This window comes from Triturus cristatus, chromosome 3_1, assembly GCF_964204655.1.
Source record: "Triturus cristatus chromosome 3_1, aTriCri1.1, whole genome shotgun sequence".
NCBI classification, from domain to species: domain Eukaryota; kingdom Metazoa; phylum Chordata; class Amphibia; order Caudata; family Salamandridae; genus Triturus; species Triturus cristatus.
In genome coordinates this window covers 126,339,910-126,359,322 of record NC_140583.1, presented here as the reverse complement: position 1 = coordinate 126,359,322, position 19,413 = coordinate 126,339,910, and the positions used below count along the sequence as shown (strand labels likewise).

The 19,413-nt window shown below is 46.9% G+C and overlaps 1 protein-coding gene across 4 annotated transcripts in view; it reads left to right on the top strand.

Moving 5' to 3' along the window:
* The window catches only part of SHANK2 (SH3 and multiple ankyrin repeat domains 2), a 2,937,835-nt gene that overhangs the window by 1,331,439 nt on the left and 1,586,983 nt on the right, over positions 1 to 19,413 (top strand). For all 4 annotated transcript variants that reach the window (XM_085643560.1, XM_085643562.1, XM_085643561.1 and 1 more), the window contains one exon: positions 3,516 to 3,593. In XM_085643560.1, coding sequence (XP_085499686.1) covers positions 3,516 to 3,593 — 78 coding nt within the window. The remainder of the gene's footprint in view (positions 1 to 3,515; positions 3,594 to 19,413) is intronic.

Below are 19,413 nucleotides of genomic sequence, written 5' to 3'. Positions count from 1 at the left end.
AAGATAATAGCGCCTCTTGAACTTATCAACTCCTAAACATAATCGACGTTTACACCTCCTCCAAAATCAGTACAAGAAGAGAGGAAACATAAGTCAGGCCTGAGATACTGGGGAGGTGAGAGCTAGAGGTCAGGAGGCTCGTGAGAAAAGCAAAAAGGGATTTTAAAGGATTCTTAGACCCAAGCTAGGGGCCTCCGGAGGGGGTGGAGGCTGAGAGTAGGTTTGCAGTCTCATCAAGTAACACAATTTAGGGTGGAGGGAATCAGTGTTGCGACTGATGGACGCAGGCAATGGATTTAGAGGAATACGGCGAGGCGCTGTGATGGACCAAAGCTGGCATGTAATCCAGGTGTGGGTGGGATCTGATTTATGGTCGTAGTTGAAGCCCATGAGGGGAGTGGAGTAGGAACCGCGGCGGGAAGTGAGGAATGGTGTGGTGTGGGTGATGGTGCTCTATAGAAATACTAAGGGTTATGTGACGCGTGCAGAGAGAAAGTGCAAAAGATGATTCTCGGTTACATTATCCACCACAGAGATGGAATGATTTTGGACCAGCATGATTGCTTCCCACTTGTCTTATTGCTTTGTATTTCTGTTTTATAATGTGTGTCTATGTTGTTTAGCAGTGGTGTGATGTTGTCTTATTTACGACTGGGTATGCCTTAGCGTTTTGTCTTTGTGTGTTTTCATGGAGATGGATGTTGAACGTGTAAGGTTGTGTTGACCCTGGAAGGGGGTTGGCGTTTATATGTACACTGAGCAGTCACAAGAGGCTCTGGAGGGATTGAGTTGTGTGGAGCTATCTGTGTCTGTCCCCCTGTGTTCAGTGGTTTCACAGCATCCAGTGATTTGTTTTCACTGTTTTCACAGAAGTCTGGCCATGCCCTGCTCTGGTGAAGTTCTCCCTCCCTGAGGAGACAAACAGAGCAGACTCGAGCTCGCCAGCTCTCTCCGAATATCATGGCCAGTGCTCTGGGGCACCTTCCCTGATGGCACTGGAGTATAGACTGCAATTGGTTAGCTTCCCTAGCATAGCTAAGTAGCACAAAATACCCTGGAAGCCAGTAACCAATCACTTCCAGTTTTTGGTGCCAACTCTGTCCTCTTCTCTAATTCCTGGGCTTTAGACTAGCATGGACAATCCCAGCCTGTCCTGGTGACCAGGCAGGCCCATCTTGGTTGGTGGACAAAGGGATGTTTTCCACATTCAATTGATGATTAGAACATAGAGCCCAAATATAATCAATTCTTTACAAATTTGCAAAGTGGTCAATTTAGGCATGGACACGTAGACAGTATAACATCTCTGTAGCCATCTTATCCCTAGGCGCTATAATCAACTCCATAAAAGCGGTGTGTATGCCAACAGCATTCTTGCATAAAATCTGAAAATTATCACACCTGATACCTTCTCACACCTCATCCACTTTATCATTACGTCAGTCATGATGGTTTATTTTCTGTGCTTTCTAACCAGCAAGATTCGGCTCCTCTGAAAGAAATCAATGTCTACGCCATGGGTACTCACAAACATTTTCCAAGGTGACAAAAAGTATGATCGGTGGTGGGACAGAGGGCTGCGATGATGCCAGCAGGGGGCACTGGGAGAGAAGAGAGGTGAAATGTGGGGAGAAAAAGCATGTAATAGTGCGGGCTGTGAGTCGTGGAGTTATTTTGTAGGTTTCATTCCAGACCGCCGTCTAAATTCCGATTCCTAGTCTCTAAAAGAAACATAGATATGGCAATACTGTGTCGTGCTGTATATGGGCTGCAGTCTCTACCACACCCTGGAGTGAGACTTTCTTGCATGCTGTCACTGCCTTTGGCAAGTCAAGTAAAGGAAATAAGTCATTTGGTTGTTGATTTGTAATGAAACATAATCTTAGGGATTATCCCCTTAATCTCTTATATGTAAACATTTGGAGTGCTTATAAACATGTTCAGTTAATCTAGAAAGTATTTTTTTAAATTCAGTGACAAAGACCTCCCCCCAACACTATGTGATAGAAGTGGGTTAGCCGCTGAGGGTTGATCCAAATGCTTGGCTCTTGTTCAGCTCATGGTTCTCTTGGATCCTCAAGCCTAAAACAAGCCGAGCCATCATCTTGCTTCTGTCTGCCACCCAAGCTCTAACCTCATGTGTCAAGAATTAAAGCAAATGCATACATTTTTGATGTAAAATGAGAGAGAGAGACCTTAATATTTAAAAATCTAATTTAAGGAGGACGTGATAAACTACAAACAAACTCCTGATCTATACATATCAACACTCCGTCCATCATTCCCTTTGGATTTCTATTTAGTGAGGGTCAATTCTCCTTACACTCTCTTTTAGCAACACTGCAGATTTGTGCACACACATTTATGCACATACACATGCATCCACCAATACACACACACTCTGTACACACCACACATTAACATATTTAAGAACCGCCGAGGTCACCTAGAGCTCCCAGATAAAACCTTGGCTTGAAGCATGAGGAAACAGTGCTGCAGGAGAAAGCAGTCATGGCAGTCAATGTCCACTTGTAAGACCAGATTTGGCCTTTCTGCTCTTGGGTATGACTGACAGGCACTCTCAGCCAATAAGCAGGGAAGGGCAGTATCGGGGGCAGGTCTTTTCTTGTCCGCATGCCTGTGCATGGTCTCCTGAAACGTAAATCTGCCATCTTGTTTTTATGCAGACATTGCATGCAGATGTAGGGTGGTAGCTTCGATTACTCCCGTCTAGTGCAGTGCGCATGTGCGAGGCCATCATTAGCCATGCTGACGGTCCGAAACAGGGCATCATCTTACTCTTTTAGTGGTGGTTGGAAAGCACCAAAGTGCCATCCATACAGTTGCACCGTCCACCACCGAGCCATTGCCTCAGCTGGCAGGCAGATACATTGGCGTACGATAGGAGGGTAGCTGGAGGTTAGTTTATAGGGTCTGCAGGAATCCTGGAGAGCTCTTAAATACAAATGGGGAGTTATGAGTGAGAAGCGTAGAGGGACAGGCCCGATGTGGAGGTGAGGCCATTTCTTCACCTAGGACTTTGTTCTGCAGGGAAGGCTTTGATCCATTGTAAGGGGCGGTCTGACACGTATTCTATACGTGGAGGCAAATGTGTGAAATTGTACTCATTAGACATGCACATATAGACATGCCCCTAGAAAGGTGAAGTTCACCTTTCTATTGTTGTGTCTTCATGCTGCAGCCCACCACTTCCAGCATTTTTGTGACAAGTCAGCCTTTGTGTTGTGTTTTCTTAAGTGGGATTGCCTTTTATAATTCTACAAAAATGCTACAATACCTACAGCGCATTCGTGCAACTCCAACCTCTTTCAGCATTCACATTAGGTTGTATTTTTCTAAAAAAAAGTGCATGGGAAATGGTGCTGTGGCCACAGTTTTGATTCTGTTTGTGTTATAAGTGGGATTGCTATCTGTTCGCGGCGTTGACGTATCCGTATCCGTATTCGTGGGCAGATCTTCAAACTGACCTGGCCATATTACTTTTCATTTTGCAGGACAGCTGTGCCAGAGTCCTGCTCTATCGAGGAACCAATAAAGAGATTAAGAACTACAACAGCCAGACTTCATTCCAGGTAGGAGGTCAATCCCCAATGCAGCTCCTCAGACATCTGATGGTTGGGGACATTGGGGATTGGTGGACTGTAAAGTAGTATTTCCAGCTCGCTGTCCTCGGCTTGGTGTGTTACTAATTAAGAGATAGTTCAGCTTAGAAGGTGAGTGTTTGATATAAGTATCTCCACCTTGGTTTGTACATGGTTTTCAGTCCTGTGTGGATGACTGTAGGTGCGTGGATTTCAGAAACACTTATAACAGCAGCTAGATGTTAGGGGATCAGGCAGAAGACAAGTAAATACCACCCTTGTCCTGTATCAATTGCACAATTCCAGGAATGTATTTACACACAGAACTGAAGCATCATCCCTCTAGCAGGGGAAACTGGTCAGGCGACATGCAACAACTACATACAGTGGCATTGGGCTCCCAGCATGATGGCTCAGATCTGCCCAGGGAGCACATTATTATGTGTTATCAGCCCTGTCAGTGTGCAACATTGGTGCATCCACCTGTGAGGTTCTAGGTCAGTGATGTGTAAACAGGAGTTCGAGTTTGGGCCCCTAGAAAGCGCAGGTATTGGGGGCGGGGTGTATGGGTCTGAATTGTAATTAGAGATATTGAAACCTGTAAACTAAGTTGCAAACCTATGCAAACTGGCAGAAATGAGGATGTATGGAATTTAGAAAGTATTATGTTAAAATAATCCTAACTGGAAACTGCACTGCCCACTTAACACAGCCTGGGGGAATCCTAGACACACTCACCATAGTCACAACAATCCTGTCAATCAAGGAGCACCCGCCGCGCACAAAGGTCACAATAATACGACAAGAAGATTGAGGACCCAAAAGCTGACAAGTACGTCATTATAGTTACTGTATGCCATAATCCTCATTTACGTACCTTGGTGATATATATTTTTATATATTCTACATTTTTGCACCTTGATGAGATATATATATACATATATATCTCATCAGGGCACATACATGAGGAGCATGGTATATATATCTACAACGTACATAGATGTGGACCTCGGAATAGTAACTCTATACCTCGCTCTGTGCACATACCTCCTTTATAGTTTGGTTTCTGATATTTTGATCACAATATTGTGGCCTTTCGATATTCCTTTCACAATATCCCAGAATATAACCCACCAAATAGAGTGGGACTCAAGATAAATTAATGTGTGACATCTTTAAACATTAGACTACTTCAGAAATACAACATATTGCAAAAGATAAACCTAAAATGAGTAAGAGTTATAAAACAAAATGGAAAAAAACAAGTTTCCAGGACTTATCACAGTCTATCTTTGCGATCTGAAAGCGAGTGAAAATTCTGAAAAAGAGACCCTACAGATTTGAGGCTGCTCAGAGCATTTAAATCTCTTAAATACGCCCAATCTCATTTGAAGCTTTAGAACCCACTCTTGCCTCCTGTAGAAAGCCACCAATGCTGGTCATCAATATGTCCCTCCCTTCAGACCTCTGATTTATGCCAACTGCAGTCCTCTGACACCTATTTCTCCCAAACACCTCCTTAAAGTGACGGTATAATCTGTGTGACTTCATGCCCCATCTTAGCGTGCACCAAAAATGGAGAAAGAAATTGAAAAACCAGCTGCTCAGGCACAAACCTGAAGCAGAAACTTACTACTACAGCGTCATCAAATTTGGGCCCTCTTCTACAGACACAGCTGGATCTGAGCAACACTGCACTTACTTTTCCACTGTCACTGTACTTCCCTCAGCATATCTGGTGCATAGAACCTGCTTTTCCTTGCCCTAGAAAGAACCCCTATTTACCTCACCATTAATCTGTACATCAACAGCAAGATCACTTTGTGATTTAATCAACCTCCATGTTTCGGCAACTTTCAGTGCCTGGTTCTTCACCAAACACTTTACCACCATTTAGAGATGTTTACCGCATGGGCAAAGTTGGCAATTGCCTGGCGCTCCCACATTCATAGCCCCCCCCCCCCTTGAAAAGTAACCTTTCTCTTTCTCCAGATCCCCTCGGTGCATTTCTGTATCTCAACCGCTCTCGTCTCGATCTACCTTTACCTCTAAATCTGTCTCTCTTTGCCCAGTGGCAGTTTAAGATTTTTTGAGGCCCAGAAAAAGATAGTTTTCAGCTGTTGTTGGGGTACCCCATCTCTGAAAGTTTGTTTGCATCATGGGGGGGTTCAATAAGAAGAAAATGGGTAATAAAATTCAAGTTTTTACGAACTGGGGGCCTGAAAAATGTCTTTAGCCCGAGGCCCCTCTTTGGAGGACACTGCCAACATTCATACGTTTGTCATAAAGCACAAGTACTCGCGGTCAGAAATAGTTGCCTCCGTTGCATTAATAGTGTCATAATCGATCCCAGTGGATCCAACCTTCTCTTAAAGATCCATAGCACTGGACGTGGACGAGGAGCGGCCGTCATCTTCAATGACGCCGCCCGTTATTGGCCTGGGCTGGTGTGTGCTGCTCCGCTGGCCAGGCTCAGTGGCGGGAGATGTTCTGTTGGAAGCGGCCTGTCCCACGTCACCCCAGCCTGCTGACTGCTGTGTTGTGATGTTTACTGCTGCTCATTGCGTCCAGCCTCAGATCTGGGGAGCAGTTACACCCGATGGAGGTGTGGAGACTCTCTGTGGGGTTCAGGGGCGAACAAAGCCATGCTGACCCTCCTTCATGGTCCTCCTACCTCTCCCGTGGGAGGCAACCGAAAATGAAGAGTATTGATATACATTGAAACCCACCCCCCTGACAAATGCTGGGAACAAGATGGCCAGGACCTGAGCCTCACCTTCTCGGTCCTCACCACGGCTTCTTTAATCACATGGGCGGTGGAAGGTAGCAGGCACGGCGTACATCCTCTGAGATACTGCTATCCTGTCTGATCCCTGCTCTACCACGCCCCGCGGAGGAGTTGAATCATGGAGTGTGGTCGGATCCATCCGTGGCCGATCAATCATAACTACCTGGGATCCTCCTGCCAGCAGAAAAGGCCAGCAGAAGCCTCCTCTATGCCAGAGCGGAGACCGCAAGGAGGCGTAACCTGAGTGTGGCAGAGATGTAAAGGGGGTGGCAGTGTGGTACCCCCACAGCACAGTGATATCCCCCCTGGCCCCCTCCTGCTCTAGCCGACTCCATCTTCCAGATCAGCGGCGTGATGCATTCACAGCCGCAATTCTATCCCCTTTACTCTAAGCAGGGAGCAGGCTCACAATGAATGAATGTGGCGTCTGCCACAATTACACCCGCGAATGCAATCCGAGTCCTAATAAATCTGATGAGCTTCACAGCGTGGCATGAACTCAGAGATGCAAACAATGCTGGCTGGAAAAGCAATTACCACCCGGAAGACGCTTCTTGACAATTAGTGATGACAACACTAGTGACATTGTAGAATTTGTTTCATTCGGATGTTTTTGTTTTATCCTTTAAATTAGTCTTTTAGCAAAACTCTGTCGATGCTTCGCAAAACACAATACGAAGGGGCCGTGTTGCTGCTTTAACTTGTCTAACGAATGTTTTTAGGTTTTTTTATTAGCTGGTTGTCTCACGATATTTAAATCTTTGCAGCTTCTTTAATAAACTATGCACACTGCTTTCTATTGATATGAAAGTTGTTTTATTGTCTGAAGGATGGTAGTTAATGAAAGTAACATTTTTACCGTTGTGTTTCATAAATTAATGTGCCACATCTTCTCATTTGCCATTTAATCTACCTGTGAATATAGAAAATAATTGTTTTCGCCAAAAATATGTCAGCTCGAGTAAAAGAAGCACTTCATATAATATACACAATGAAGTGGTAGGAATCGAAAACGGGTAGGAATCGATCAGAAGAAACTGCCAATCAGTGCCGGTGCGTGCACTATAAAGAAATGTACTGATTCGGCAGGATATATTGGTGGTACCCGGAAGAGGGTCGGCAGGTGCAGTGCTGTAGTGTGGGAATGGCGTGTGTGGACCAATCCACTGCCGCGTGCCACCGCATGCGGGGCCCTAAAATGAACAAATCAAAACATCTGATGTTACTTTGTTTCTATAACATTGAATCCCAGAGTAGGTCGGACTCCACCCATTGTCGCTCCAGAGTGGACAACGTCACTCCTGCTCAGTGGGGGGAGGGATGGCGGGTGACGTCATAATACTGGCAATGTAGCAGGGGGCCTGCTGTGGGAATCGGCACTGAGAAACCTCACCTACTGGCCAGCCCCAGAGGTTCCAAAGAAGAAGGCTGCAGCATGGCCGGCTTCAGGGCGGTGCGACCGGTGCAGCCGCACCTGGCACTGACTTTGGGGGTGTGGGCAGTGTTTAAAATGACTTATGGCTTAAAAGCACATCCTGCAGGGATCCTTTGAGTTCAGCAGTTTTCAGGCAACAATAAATATGTCAAGTTCATTCTGGTGATTAATATTCCTGGCGGACAGATACTGGAGTTTTGTCTAGTTGGAGTTTTTATCTCATCCTACTGTAGCGTAGGGGGCTAAGGTGCCTGCTGTAAAGAACATTTACCATGCAGGTCACAGAACTGAGTGTGAGTGTGAGTGAACTATGAAGCAATATCTAAAAATGAAATGTTTGTCAGAGATGAGGCTATGGAGAGATGAGAGACACTGTTGGAGGGTGGTAGGAAGGCAATCAGTGGCAAAGAAGGTCATGGGGAGGGTAACAAAAAAGTCTGTTGCACGGGGCGCCACCACTGCTAAAGCTGGCCCTGGGGTGCAGTCTGTGACTTAATCACCCTTATGCAAACCCCTGGCCTCTAATACTATTAGATAATATCACCCGATCATAACCCAGGACAAGCGGATAAACTTCCACTATGTCTTTCTGGGCTCCAGATTCTTTGGCGCTTATGCTACGTGGCAGTGTATATTTGTTTCCTGTTAAAGGGGTGCATGGCCGTATGTGCCTAGATCATCACAAACTAGGGCAGCAGGGCTCCTCAAGTTGAAGACTGCTCTGACCATCTGAATAGCATGATTTTGATTCTAAGCAATGCAGACTCAGCCTTCTGAGGCAAGTAAATTCACTACCGTAGAGAGAGAGAGAGAGAGAGAGAGAGAGAGAGAGAGAGAGAGAGAGAGAGAGAGAGAAAAAAACAGGGCATGCCATTCTCCTACCTTTTCTACTGTTGTAAATGACAGGTGTTACAGTTTTCTAAGATATAGATAGATATAAATATATAACATTATTTTTTTCCACTGAAAAAAAAACAAAGGTTGCAGGGACTAGGCCAGTGAAATTAAGCCATTATAGTTAGTGAGTTAACTGTAACTCGAGCCCCCACAGTACACTGCTTATGTCCTCACATATTACATCACTGATGACATCTTAAATGACATCACTGACGACATCATCCAGTGACTGTGAGTGTTTTTAAAAAGTATATGAGTGTTAAATATATATGCCAAGGTGTATTGGTGAATCTGTGGGTGTATGAGTGCCTGTCTGGATGATTCAGTGGGTGCTTGATAGACTGTATAAGTGAGTGATTAGGTGTCTCAGTGAATGTATGAGTGAGTGACTAGTTGCGTGAATGTATGTATCAGTCTGTCAGTTGGTTTTTAAGTGGCTGTATGGTATGTGAGTTTCTGTATGGGTGAGTGATTGGTTATAATGGTATCTCTATGGGTGTCTGAGTGTCTGTGGCAGTGGGTGAGGGTGTGTGTGACTGGCTGTTTGGGTTAGTGAGTGTGTGTGAGGGCCTGTATGGGTGAGAGGGTGTATGTATGGCTGTGTTGGTGAGTGAATGCATGTGCCAGTGGTATATGAGATGGGTGAGTAACTGGGTATGTGAAAGGCAGTATAGTTGAGTGATGGGGTATGTGAGTGACTGTATGTGTGAGTGAGTGAATGTGAGAGTGGCTGTATGGGTGAGTGTGTGCTATGTCAGTGACTATATAGGCGAGTGAGTATGTGTTAGTGTCTTTATAAGTAAGTGAGTGAGTGTACGTGTAACCGTATGGGTAAGTGGCTGTGTGATTGACTGTATGGGTGAGTGAGTAGGTGTGTGAGTAGCTCTATGTCACAAAAGCTCTATGTCAGTGAAATTGCTTTCCCTCCCTCGCAGCTCCACCATTAAGTGAGGCCTTCCCCCAAGCCCCTGCACTCTCAAATGTTGGTGTTCGAGGCCCTCCTCCACCCGCAGGTTTCACCTGCGCCTCATCCCTGGTGGTCCAGTGGACCTCTATCTCCATTCTCTTGCTCCGCTTTTTCTCTCCTTTTTCACTCGATTTTTCTCTCACTTCTATCTCCCCCCTTCACTCTCCTTCTGGGTATTTCCTCCATTTTCTGTCGTTTTCCACTCATTTCAAGCTCCCCCCTTCACTCTCCTTCTGTGTCTTTCCTCTGTTATTCACTCGTTTTTTACCCTCATCTCAATCTCCCCCTTTCATTCTCCTGTGTCCTCTGTGTCTTTCCTCCACTCTTTCTTGCACTTTTTCTGTCGTTTTCCCCTCATTTCAAGCTCCCCCTTCACTCTCCTCCTTCTGTCTTCCCTCTGTTTTTCACTCGTTTTTACCCCAATCTCCCCCTTTCACTCTCCTGTGTCCGCTGTGTCTTTCCTCCCCTCTTTCTTCCACTTTTGCTGCCTTATTTGCACTTTTCTCTCTCTTTTTGCCTTTTTCCTTTTGCCTTTTTCAGCGCGTGTTTCCCCGCCACTGCTGCCCCCGCGGCCCCTCCCCCCCAGCACGACCAGTGCAACCTGCCCAATCCAGCTCCCCTCCATGCTCCCGCCTCCCAGCTGTCCAGCCCTCCCTGACCCCTACTTAATGGCGGCCACTGTGGGGACAGGCGTGCAAGACCACTGACTCATTGTCAGTGAAATTGCTCTCCCTCCCTTGCAGCTCCACCATTAAGTGAAGCCTTCCCCCAAGCCCCTGCACTCTAGAGTGTTGGTGTTCGAGGCCCTCCTCCACCCGCAGGTTTCACCTGCGCCTCATCCCTGGTGGTCCAGTGGACCTCTTTCTCCATTCTCTTGCTCTGCTTTTTCTCTCTTTTTTCACTCGTTTTTCCCCTCATTTCAATCTCCCCCCTTCACTCTCCTTCTGGGTATTTCATCCATTTTTCACTCGTTTTGTACCCTCATCTCAATCTCCCCTTTCAGTCTCCTGTGTCCACTGTGTCTTTCCTCCACTCTTTCTTGCACTTTTCGTTTTTCACTTGTTTTTTACCCTCATCTCAATCTCCCCCTTTCACTCTCCTGTGTCCTCTGTGTCTTTCCTCCACTCTTTCTTGCACTTTTTCTCTCGTTTTCCCCTCATTTCAAGCCCACCCTTCACTCTCCTTCTGTGTCTTTCCTCCGTTTTTCAATCGTTTTTTACCCTCATCTCAATCTCCCCCTTTCACTCTCCTGTGTCCTCTGTGTCTTTCCTCCCCTCTTTCTTGCACTTTTGCTGCCTTGTTTTCACTTTTCTCTATCTTTTTTTCCTTTTTCCTTTTGTCTTTTTCAGCCTGTTTTTCCCCGCCGCTGCTGGCCCCGCAGCGCCTCCCCCCCCCAGCATGACCAGTGCGACCGGCCCAATCCAGCTCCCCTCCCCCTACTAAATGTCGGCCGCGCCGCTAGGGCGCCAAAGGCAAGCTCGTCTGCACCTGTCCACGACCCGACTGCGACCAGCGCCAGGAACCCTGGATCTCTGCACCGCCAACACTACGACCCAGCGGCACTCCACGCTCTCAACCCAGGCCGAAACAACAACTGCAAACTAGCATCACTAGCCGACATCCACGGACCCTTCAGCTGTCACCGCTGCCGGCACACCTGCAGCACCGCCAAGACCACTGACCCAGCGCAATCCGCCCGCAAGAACACAACAAACCGAAGACCCTGCAATGCATCCTCCTCAACGTCCGATCCCTCCACAAACACACCACTGAAATCTGGGACATCCTCGACAGCACTACCCCGGACGTAGCATTCTTTACCGAAACCTAGACCAACACCACCTTGGGATCGGACATCGCCATTACCATTCCCCAAGGATACAGGATCACCAGGAAGGAGGAATCGCCATCATCCACAAATCCACCCTCTGCCTGAGCACACTCCCCGACAAGCCCACAGACCTGATGGAACACCTTCACTTCAAGATACTGGCCAGCACTACCTCCACCCTCCGAGTAACCCTCATCCACCAACCCCCTGGATCCCGCGGAATTTTGGTCAACTCCATCACGGACATCATCTCCCCGCATGCCATCGCGTCCACCAACTACACCCTACTGGGAGACCTCAACTTCCACTTCGACAACCAACTGGACCCCAGCATGACATCCCTCCTGGACAACCTCCACAACATTGGACTCCGCCAGATTGTGACTGAACCCACGCACTCAGCAGGACACACCCTCAACCTCTTCTTCACAACAGGAAACTCCAACACCTTCAGCCACACCACCGAACTCCCAGGGACTGACCATCGATGCGTCCACTTCACCTTCAGAACACCCACCATACACATACACCAGTACCTGCTCCCACAAAGAAACAGGACCAGAATCACCGATGACCAGCTAACCTCATCTCTCAGCAACTCCACCCCATCCATCGCGGAAAACGACGACGCCAACACCGCAACCCGAACCTTGCACAGATGGATCTCCGACAGCTCCAACACCATAGCCCCCCTCAAGAAAAACAACAATACCCACGCCAAGAAAGCTAGATGGTTCACCACCGAACTTCGAGAGTCAAGTCTCACTTGCCACTGCCTCGAAAAGGCCTGGAGGAACACCAAATCCACAGAAGCCCACAATAACTTCAGAGCCGCCACCAACGCCCACCACCACCTCATCAGAAAAACGAGGAAAAAAGCGGTTGAAGACAGAATCTCCACTCATGCACATAACAGCAAAGAACTCTTCAACATCATCAAGGAGTTCGCCCAACCCACCAGCGAGTCCACCAACATTCCTCCCTCACAAAGACCTCTGCGACAAACTCAGCACCTTTTTCCACCACAAAATCAAGAGCATCTATGAAAAACTTCGACGAAGACAACCAACACACTGAACCCTCACCAACCACCCCCGACACCCTGAAGTCAACGATCGACAACTGGACAGCCCTCACCACCGAAGACACACTGAAGACGATGAAGTCAATCCACTCCAGGGCCCCCACGGACCCCTGCCCCCACCACATTTTCAATATAGCCGCCGACACCATCGCACCCATGCTCTGCAACACCATCAATCGCTCCCTGGAAACCGCCTCGTTCCCTGACGACTGGAAACACGCTGAGATCAACCCCCTCCTGAAGAAACTCTCGGCGGACCCCACCGACCTCAACAACTACAGACCCATCTCCCTGCTCCCGTTCCCAGCAAAAGTCATCGAGGAAGCCATCAACAGCCAACTCGCCACATTCATCGAAGAGCACAACATCCTCAACTCCTCCCAATCTGGCTTCAGAAAAAACCACAGTACGAATACCGCCCTCCTCGCCGCAACAGACGGCATCCGTACCTTACTGGACAAAGGAGAAGCAGCAGCCCTCATCCTCCTTGACCTCTCAGCGGCATTCAACACAGTCTCTCACCGCACCCTAATATGCAGACTCCACGACGCAGGGATCAAAGACAAAGCCCCCGACTGGATCCGCTCCTTCCTCTTCGGCAGAACGCAGTGGGTCAGACTCCCCCCTTTCCTTTCGGACCCTATACCTACCACCTGCAGAGTCCCCCGGGGTCCTCCCTCAGCCCTACGCTCTTCAACGTCTACATGGCTCCGCTCACCCCCATCGTCAGAACCTACGGACTCAACATTGTGTCATACGCAGACTACACCCAACTCATCCTCTCCCTATCCAACGAACCCAACACCGCCAGACACAACTTTCCAGAAGGCATGGAAGCCGTCGGCAAATGGATGAAAAACAGCTGCCTACAACTAAACACCAACAAAACGGAAGTACTCATCATGGGCCCAAACCCAGATGCCTGGAAAGACACCTGGTGGCCCCCCACCCTCGGAAGCCCGCCCACCCCCACGGACCACACACGCAACCTGGGAATCATCCTGGCCTCAGAGCTCAAAATGAACCACCAGATCAACTCTGTCTCGTCCTCCTGCTTCCACACCCTCCGCCTCCTACGTAAGACTTTAAATGGATCCCCCTCGAACACAGAAAGACTGTCACTCACGCCCTGGTCACCAGCAGGCTCGACTACGGCAGCGCACTATATGCCGGAATAAACAAAAATCTCACCCGCAAGCTACAGAACACCCAAAACGCCGCCGCAAGTCTGGTCCTCAACCTGCCAAGACATTGCCACATCTCCCAGCACCTGCGCACACTCCACTGGCTCCCCATCGAAGCTAGAGTCACCTTCAAGATGCTAACCCATGCTCACAAGGCCCTCCATGACACCGGACCAGTATACCTGAATAGCTGACTCAAATTCCATGCACCCCAAAGGACCCTACGATCAGCCCAGCTCTCCTATGCCGTGGTCCCCCAAACCAGAAAGACTAGATTGGGAGGCCGCTCCTACTCCTTCCACACGGCCAGAGCCTGGAACGACCTTCCGCTCCACCTCAGACAGATAACATCGCTCCCCATCTTCACAATAAACCTCAAAACCTGGCTCTTCGACAGACCCCCTCCTTGATGGACTGGAACCTGCCAAACCCCGCACATCCCCCAGCGCCTTGAGACCCTTACGGGTGAGTAGTTGCGCTTAACAAACACCTGATTTGATTTTGATGTATGGATGACTGACTCTGTGTGTGAATGGCTGTATGGGTAAATGAGTTGATATGTCAGTGGCTGTAAGAGTGAGTGAGTGGGTGTATGAGTGTCTGTGTGAGTGGATGTGTGTGTTGATCTGTGAATCAGTGAGTGGCTGCGTAAGTACTGGTATTGGTGTGTGAATTGATTTGAGAACAGTAGTGTGGAAGTTGGAGTGGGTGTAAGAAAGGTTATATGGGGGTGTGAGTGGGTGCCTCAGAGATTCTGTTGATGATGTCATGAGTGACGTCATTAGTGATGTCATTTAAGATGTCATCAGTGTTGTCACAGATCATGTTATGAGTGATGTCATATGTGAGGTCATAAGCAGTGCATTGCGAGGGTGCAAGTTATAGTGAACTCACTAACTATAACAGCTGTATTTCCTTGGTTTTGTATCAGTGAAACATGAGCCTAATTATAACGTCCCTGTAACCTTTGTTTTTTTCAGTGAATTTCTAATGGTTTTTGAATTCCATTTCCTGACTATAACATCCCTATATGCTTTGGTTTTCTCAGTGAATTCCTAAGGTTTTTTCAGTAGTAGTCGCGTTTGCAGAGTAGTGGAGAAAGGGCAAAGGGCCTCCAACCAGCTCTCGGGAATCCCACTGTGTAGGACTTACAGGAGGTACCAGAAGGGCTTTTTGGCCCCCAAGGTCCCTCACGAGTAAAGTGGACTTCATCCCCCAACCAGTAGTGCATCAGGACAAGGTGCATTTGCAGAGTGGTAGAGAAAGGGGGTATGGCCTCTGAAGACCTCTTAGCAATTCTGCTGTGTGAGACTTAGTTGAGGGAACAGGAGGGGTAGTTGGCCTCCAATGAAGTCCTTGGGGGACAACTACCCCTCCTGTTACCTCCATTAATTCCCACACATCAGTATTGCCGAGTGGGTTGCCGGAGACCACGTCTTCTTTCTCCACCACTCTGCAAACCCGCCTAGCACTGCTAGTAGGGGGATGAAGTTATTCTGGTTATTGAGGGTCCTTGGGGCCAACTACACCTCCTGGTACCTCCAGTAAGTTCCACACAGTGGGTCTGCTGAGAGGTTTTTGGTGGCCATGCCCCCTTTCTCCACCACCTTGTATACGCGCCTACTGGTGCACTACTAGTTGGGGGTTGAAGTCCTCTCGGCTCTTGAGGATCCTTGGGGCCATCTACCCCTGCTGGTATCTCCAGTAAGTCCCACACAGCTGGATTGGTAAGAGGTTGTCATAGGCCATGCCCACTTTCTCCATCACTCCACAAACACATCTCCTGGCGCACTACTGGTTGGGGAAGTAGTCCACTTTAGCCAGAGGCGTGTCTGCTTGTTTTTTTTTTATTTTGGTACGGATCCATGGGTCCACCCGCACATTTGTGGAAAAATTAAATAAAAAAAACGTTTTACCCCTGGCTGGGATCCCTTGGGACCCCCCTAACATATGTGGGCAGTCAGGGTATTCCTACCCTGCCCCCTTTTCATTCTTTTTTTACCTTTTTTCTATGACTCGGCTAAAAGCTGCGTCTCAAGATGGCTGCCAACACTTCTTGGTTGAAGCCAATCAAATTTTAGTAGGATTCGCGAGTCCACAACAAGGACTTGCGTCCCCAGATATCTGTATTTTTTAAACGTCAATATCTCTGAAACGACGGAATCGATTTACATCAAATCACAGATAGCACACTTTTTGGACCAGGACCAACATGTAGCTGTCTGACAAATTTGGTGTAATTCTGTTGGGGGTGTAGTTGTGTTAAAAAATTAAAAATCTCCAAAGATAACTTCGCTAAAATGTGTTTTTGGCTCCACTTTTTTCTCGGTGCGCTTGAAGGATCACCCTGAAACTTTACACACATCAGCTGAACTAAAAGGGGGAAATGTTAAGAAAGTTTTGTGAAGATTCGTCAAGCAGCGCCAAGGTTATTGCAAAACAAAATACGCTTTTCCTATGGAAACTTTGGTCTTAACTATAACTACCTACTGGTGTCTGCCAGTAGATAAAATATATATATCCCAGAAATTGGGTTGTAGGTCGACTGGAGTATGAGCCCTAGTCAAGCAGAAATCACAATCCTAGTCAGGGTAAGAAAAAGGAAAACCCTAAATGAACCTGTGCTCACCCTCTGGTAGCTTTGCACAGAGCAGTCAGGCTTGACGTAGAGGCAATGTGTAAAGTATTTGTGCAACATTTCTGTTAGAATTGGGGTCTGTAGTTGGCAGAGGTATACACCTGTAGTTGGCAGAGGTATACACCTAGTCCAAGTATGCACCACCACTCTAGTCAGGGTCAGATAGATACACACTAAGAGATAACCTGTGCTCAACTTCTGGAAGCTTGGCACAAAGCAGTCAGGCTTATCTAAAGAGGTAATGTGTAAAGTATTTGTACAATACAACACACTGTACCACAATGGATACACCAACAAAAAGATTCCACACAGGTTTAGAAAAATAGACAATAATTTTATGAATAAATCAACACCAAACCAACTAAAATCCAATTATTAGAATTGGAGCTATGAATTTTTAAAGATTAAATACAATTATAGTGCTTAGAGTCATTTAAGCGCCAACTGCGGACATCTGGTCATGCTTTACCAGGCCAAACCCAAAAGCCTAGGCCGACCACGATGGAGCACGGATTGGATATTGAGACCAGCCTTGGCCAGCTGAAAACAGTACCTTTGGAGGATCTGCGTCAATGTTAGGAACGAGATGCGAGGAGAAGGGAGGCGATGCATCTTCATCGATCCAAAGGATTCATAGGCAATGCGTCGTCGTCATGGTGCACACTTGGAGAAAGCTTTGTCATTGGGCAGTACTGAAGATGGGCGATGCGTCATTGTCGAGCCACGCACTCCGGGAGACTTCGTCATCAAGCAGGGCAGGATCTGATTATTCTTCGTCGTCGGGTGCATTCCACCGGTTCTGATCAGCACAATGGTGGTGATGCGTCATTGTCGAGGGTTGCAGCACAGAAAATCTCACTTCAAAGGGCCCAGAACTGTGTTGGCTCCACTTGACAGGGTAGTGACTCACAGATGGCCGAGTCCAGGTGCTGTTTCAGGGTTGTATGAAGTCTTTGATGTCCCTGAGACCTCAGAACTGGGGGCAAGCCAGTATGCCCTTGGAGTCACTCTGGGTTCAAGTGGGATGGGTCCAGTCCTTTCCACAGCAGGGCAGAGGGTAGCAGGCAGCAGGGCAACACAGCACAGAAGAACATCAGTTCTTCTAGAGCAGCTGTCCAACAGAGTAGCAGTCCCTGTAGCAGCAGAGCAGTCCTTCCACCTGGCAGAGTTTTCACAGAACCAGTACTTATAGCCAGTTGTGCTTTTGAAGTGGGTTGACTTCAAAGAGGGTCTTTGAAGTGCACAGAGATCGTTTCTTTCCAGTCCTGGCTCCAGACTATCAGTAGGGGGTAATCAGCCCTTTGTGTGGGGACAGGACAGTACCTATTCAGATGCATGTTGCAACTCCTCCCTCCCTTCCTGCCCAGAAGGAGCCATCAGAATGCAGATGGGCACTCAGACTCGCTTAAACTTCCTGTGTTTGTGGCTGTCTTGAAAGAATGCACACATTGAAGCTGTCACCCACTCCAGACAAGTACTGGAGACTGGCTGCAGACACACAGAGCAATAAGAGCAGAAAAATGCCCACTTTCTAAAAGTTCCAAACAAAATACCTAGCCGTCACTTGGCTTGCTGCTTTTTACTTCAACAGACTTAGGCCATTCTATCATTTAAATGGTCCGTAGTATTTATTTACTTATAATTTTGTCTTTTTTCCAACATTTGAATCATTTGTTATTCATGTCAGAAAAAGGGATAGACCTCAAACTTCCCTTAATAAACATACATTTAAAGGAAACTTTTACAAAAAAACAATCCTGATTTGTTTATCAGATAGTCATTGGGGACACCCTTTAGACTTGTGAGGGGCAGAGACTTGTAACAAGCTGTACCGCGCGAGTAAGTGTAAATCAATTTAAGTGTTTCCCCTGGTGGTGAATATTTCCAGTTTGACTATATGAATGGTTTTATAATGATTTAAAATTATCTCACACAAATGCATTGAATGTACTGTATTGTTTGTTACTTTTTTTTGTAAAAGTTAGATTTAAATGTATGTTTACTAAGAGAATTTTGAGGTCTATCCCATATTCTGACATGAATAACAAATAATTTAAATGTTGAAAAAAAGACAAAATGATAAGTAAATAAATACTACCAACAATTTAAATTATAGAATGGCCTGAGTCTGTTGAAGTAAAAAGCAGCAATCCAAGGCACGGCTAGGTATTTTGTTGTTCTGGAATTTGATAGGCTCTACCTAGTCGTCTGTAAGAGGGCCCAACCCCTTTATCAATAACACTTTCTAAAAGTGCCATTTCCAAAACAGTAATGTTAATTTCAACTTTACCAGTAAAGAGGATTTATCATCCAAAGATCTAAAACATGACTAATTAGGAATAACAAATTAAAAGAGTATTAAGGAATTCCCAATGTTAACCTATGAGAGGAGTAGGCCTCACAATAATGAAAAACGAATGTGGGTGTTTATCACTACCAGGAAATGCAACATTTAAAAGTACATTTCCTACCTTTTACTTACACAGCCTTATGGGCTACCTAGGGACTACCTTAGGGGTGTCTTGGATGTAATAAAAGGGGAGTTTAAAGCTTGGGAAAGGGTTTTAAATGCCAAGGCGAAGACGCAGTAAGTTGCCACATGTTACTGCATACAAGAGCCTTGCAGTGGCAGGCCTGAGCCAGGTTTAAAAACTCTACTTGTGTGGGTGGCACAATCAATGCTGCAGGCCCACTAGTAAGTAGCATTTAGTTTACAGGCCCTGGGTATGTGGTATACTGCCTTACAGGGAACTTATAAGTAAACTAAATATACCAATTGTGGATAAACCGATGTTACCATGTTTAGGGGAGAGGCACATGCACTTTAGCACTGGTCAGCAGTGATGAAGTGCCCAAAGACCTGAGGCCAAGAAAAAGAATCAGCACAAAGAGGAGGTAAGCAGGCAAAATGTTTGAGGGAAGATCACCCTAAACATTACAAGTCTAACAACTTCAAACAGTAAAGCAGTGAAAACACCACACAAAAA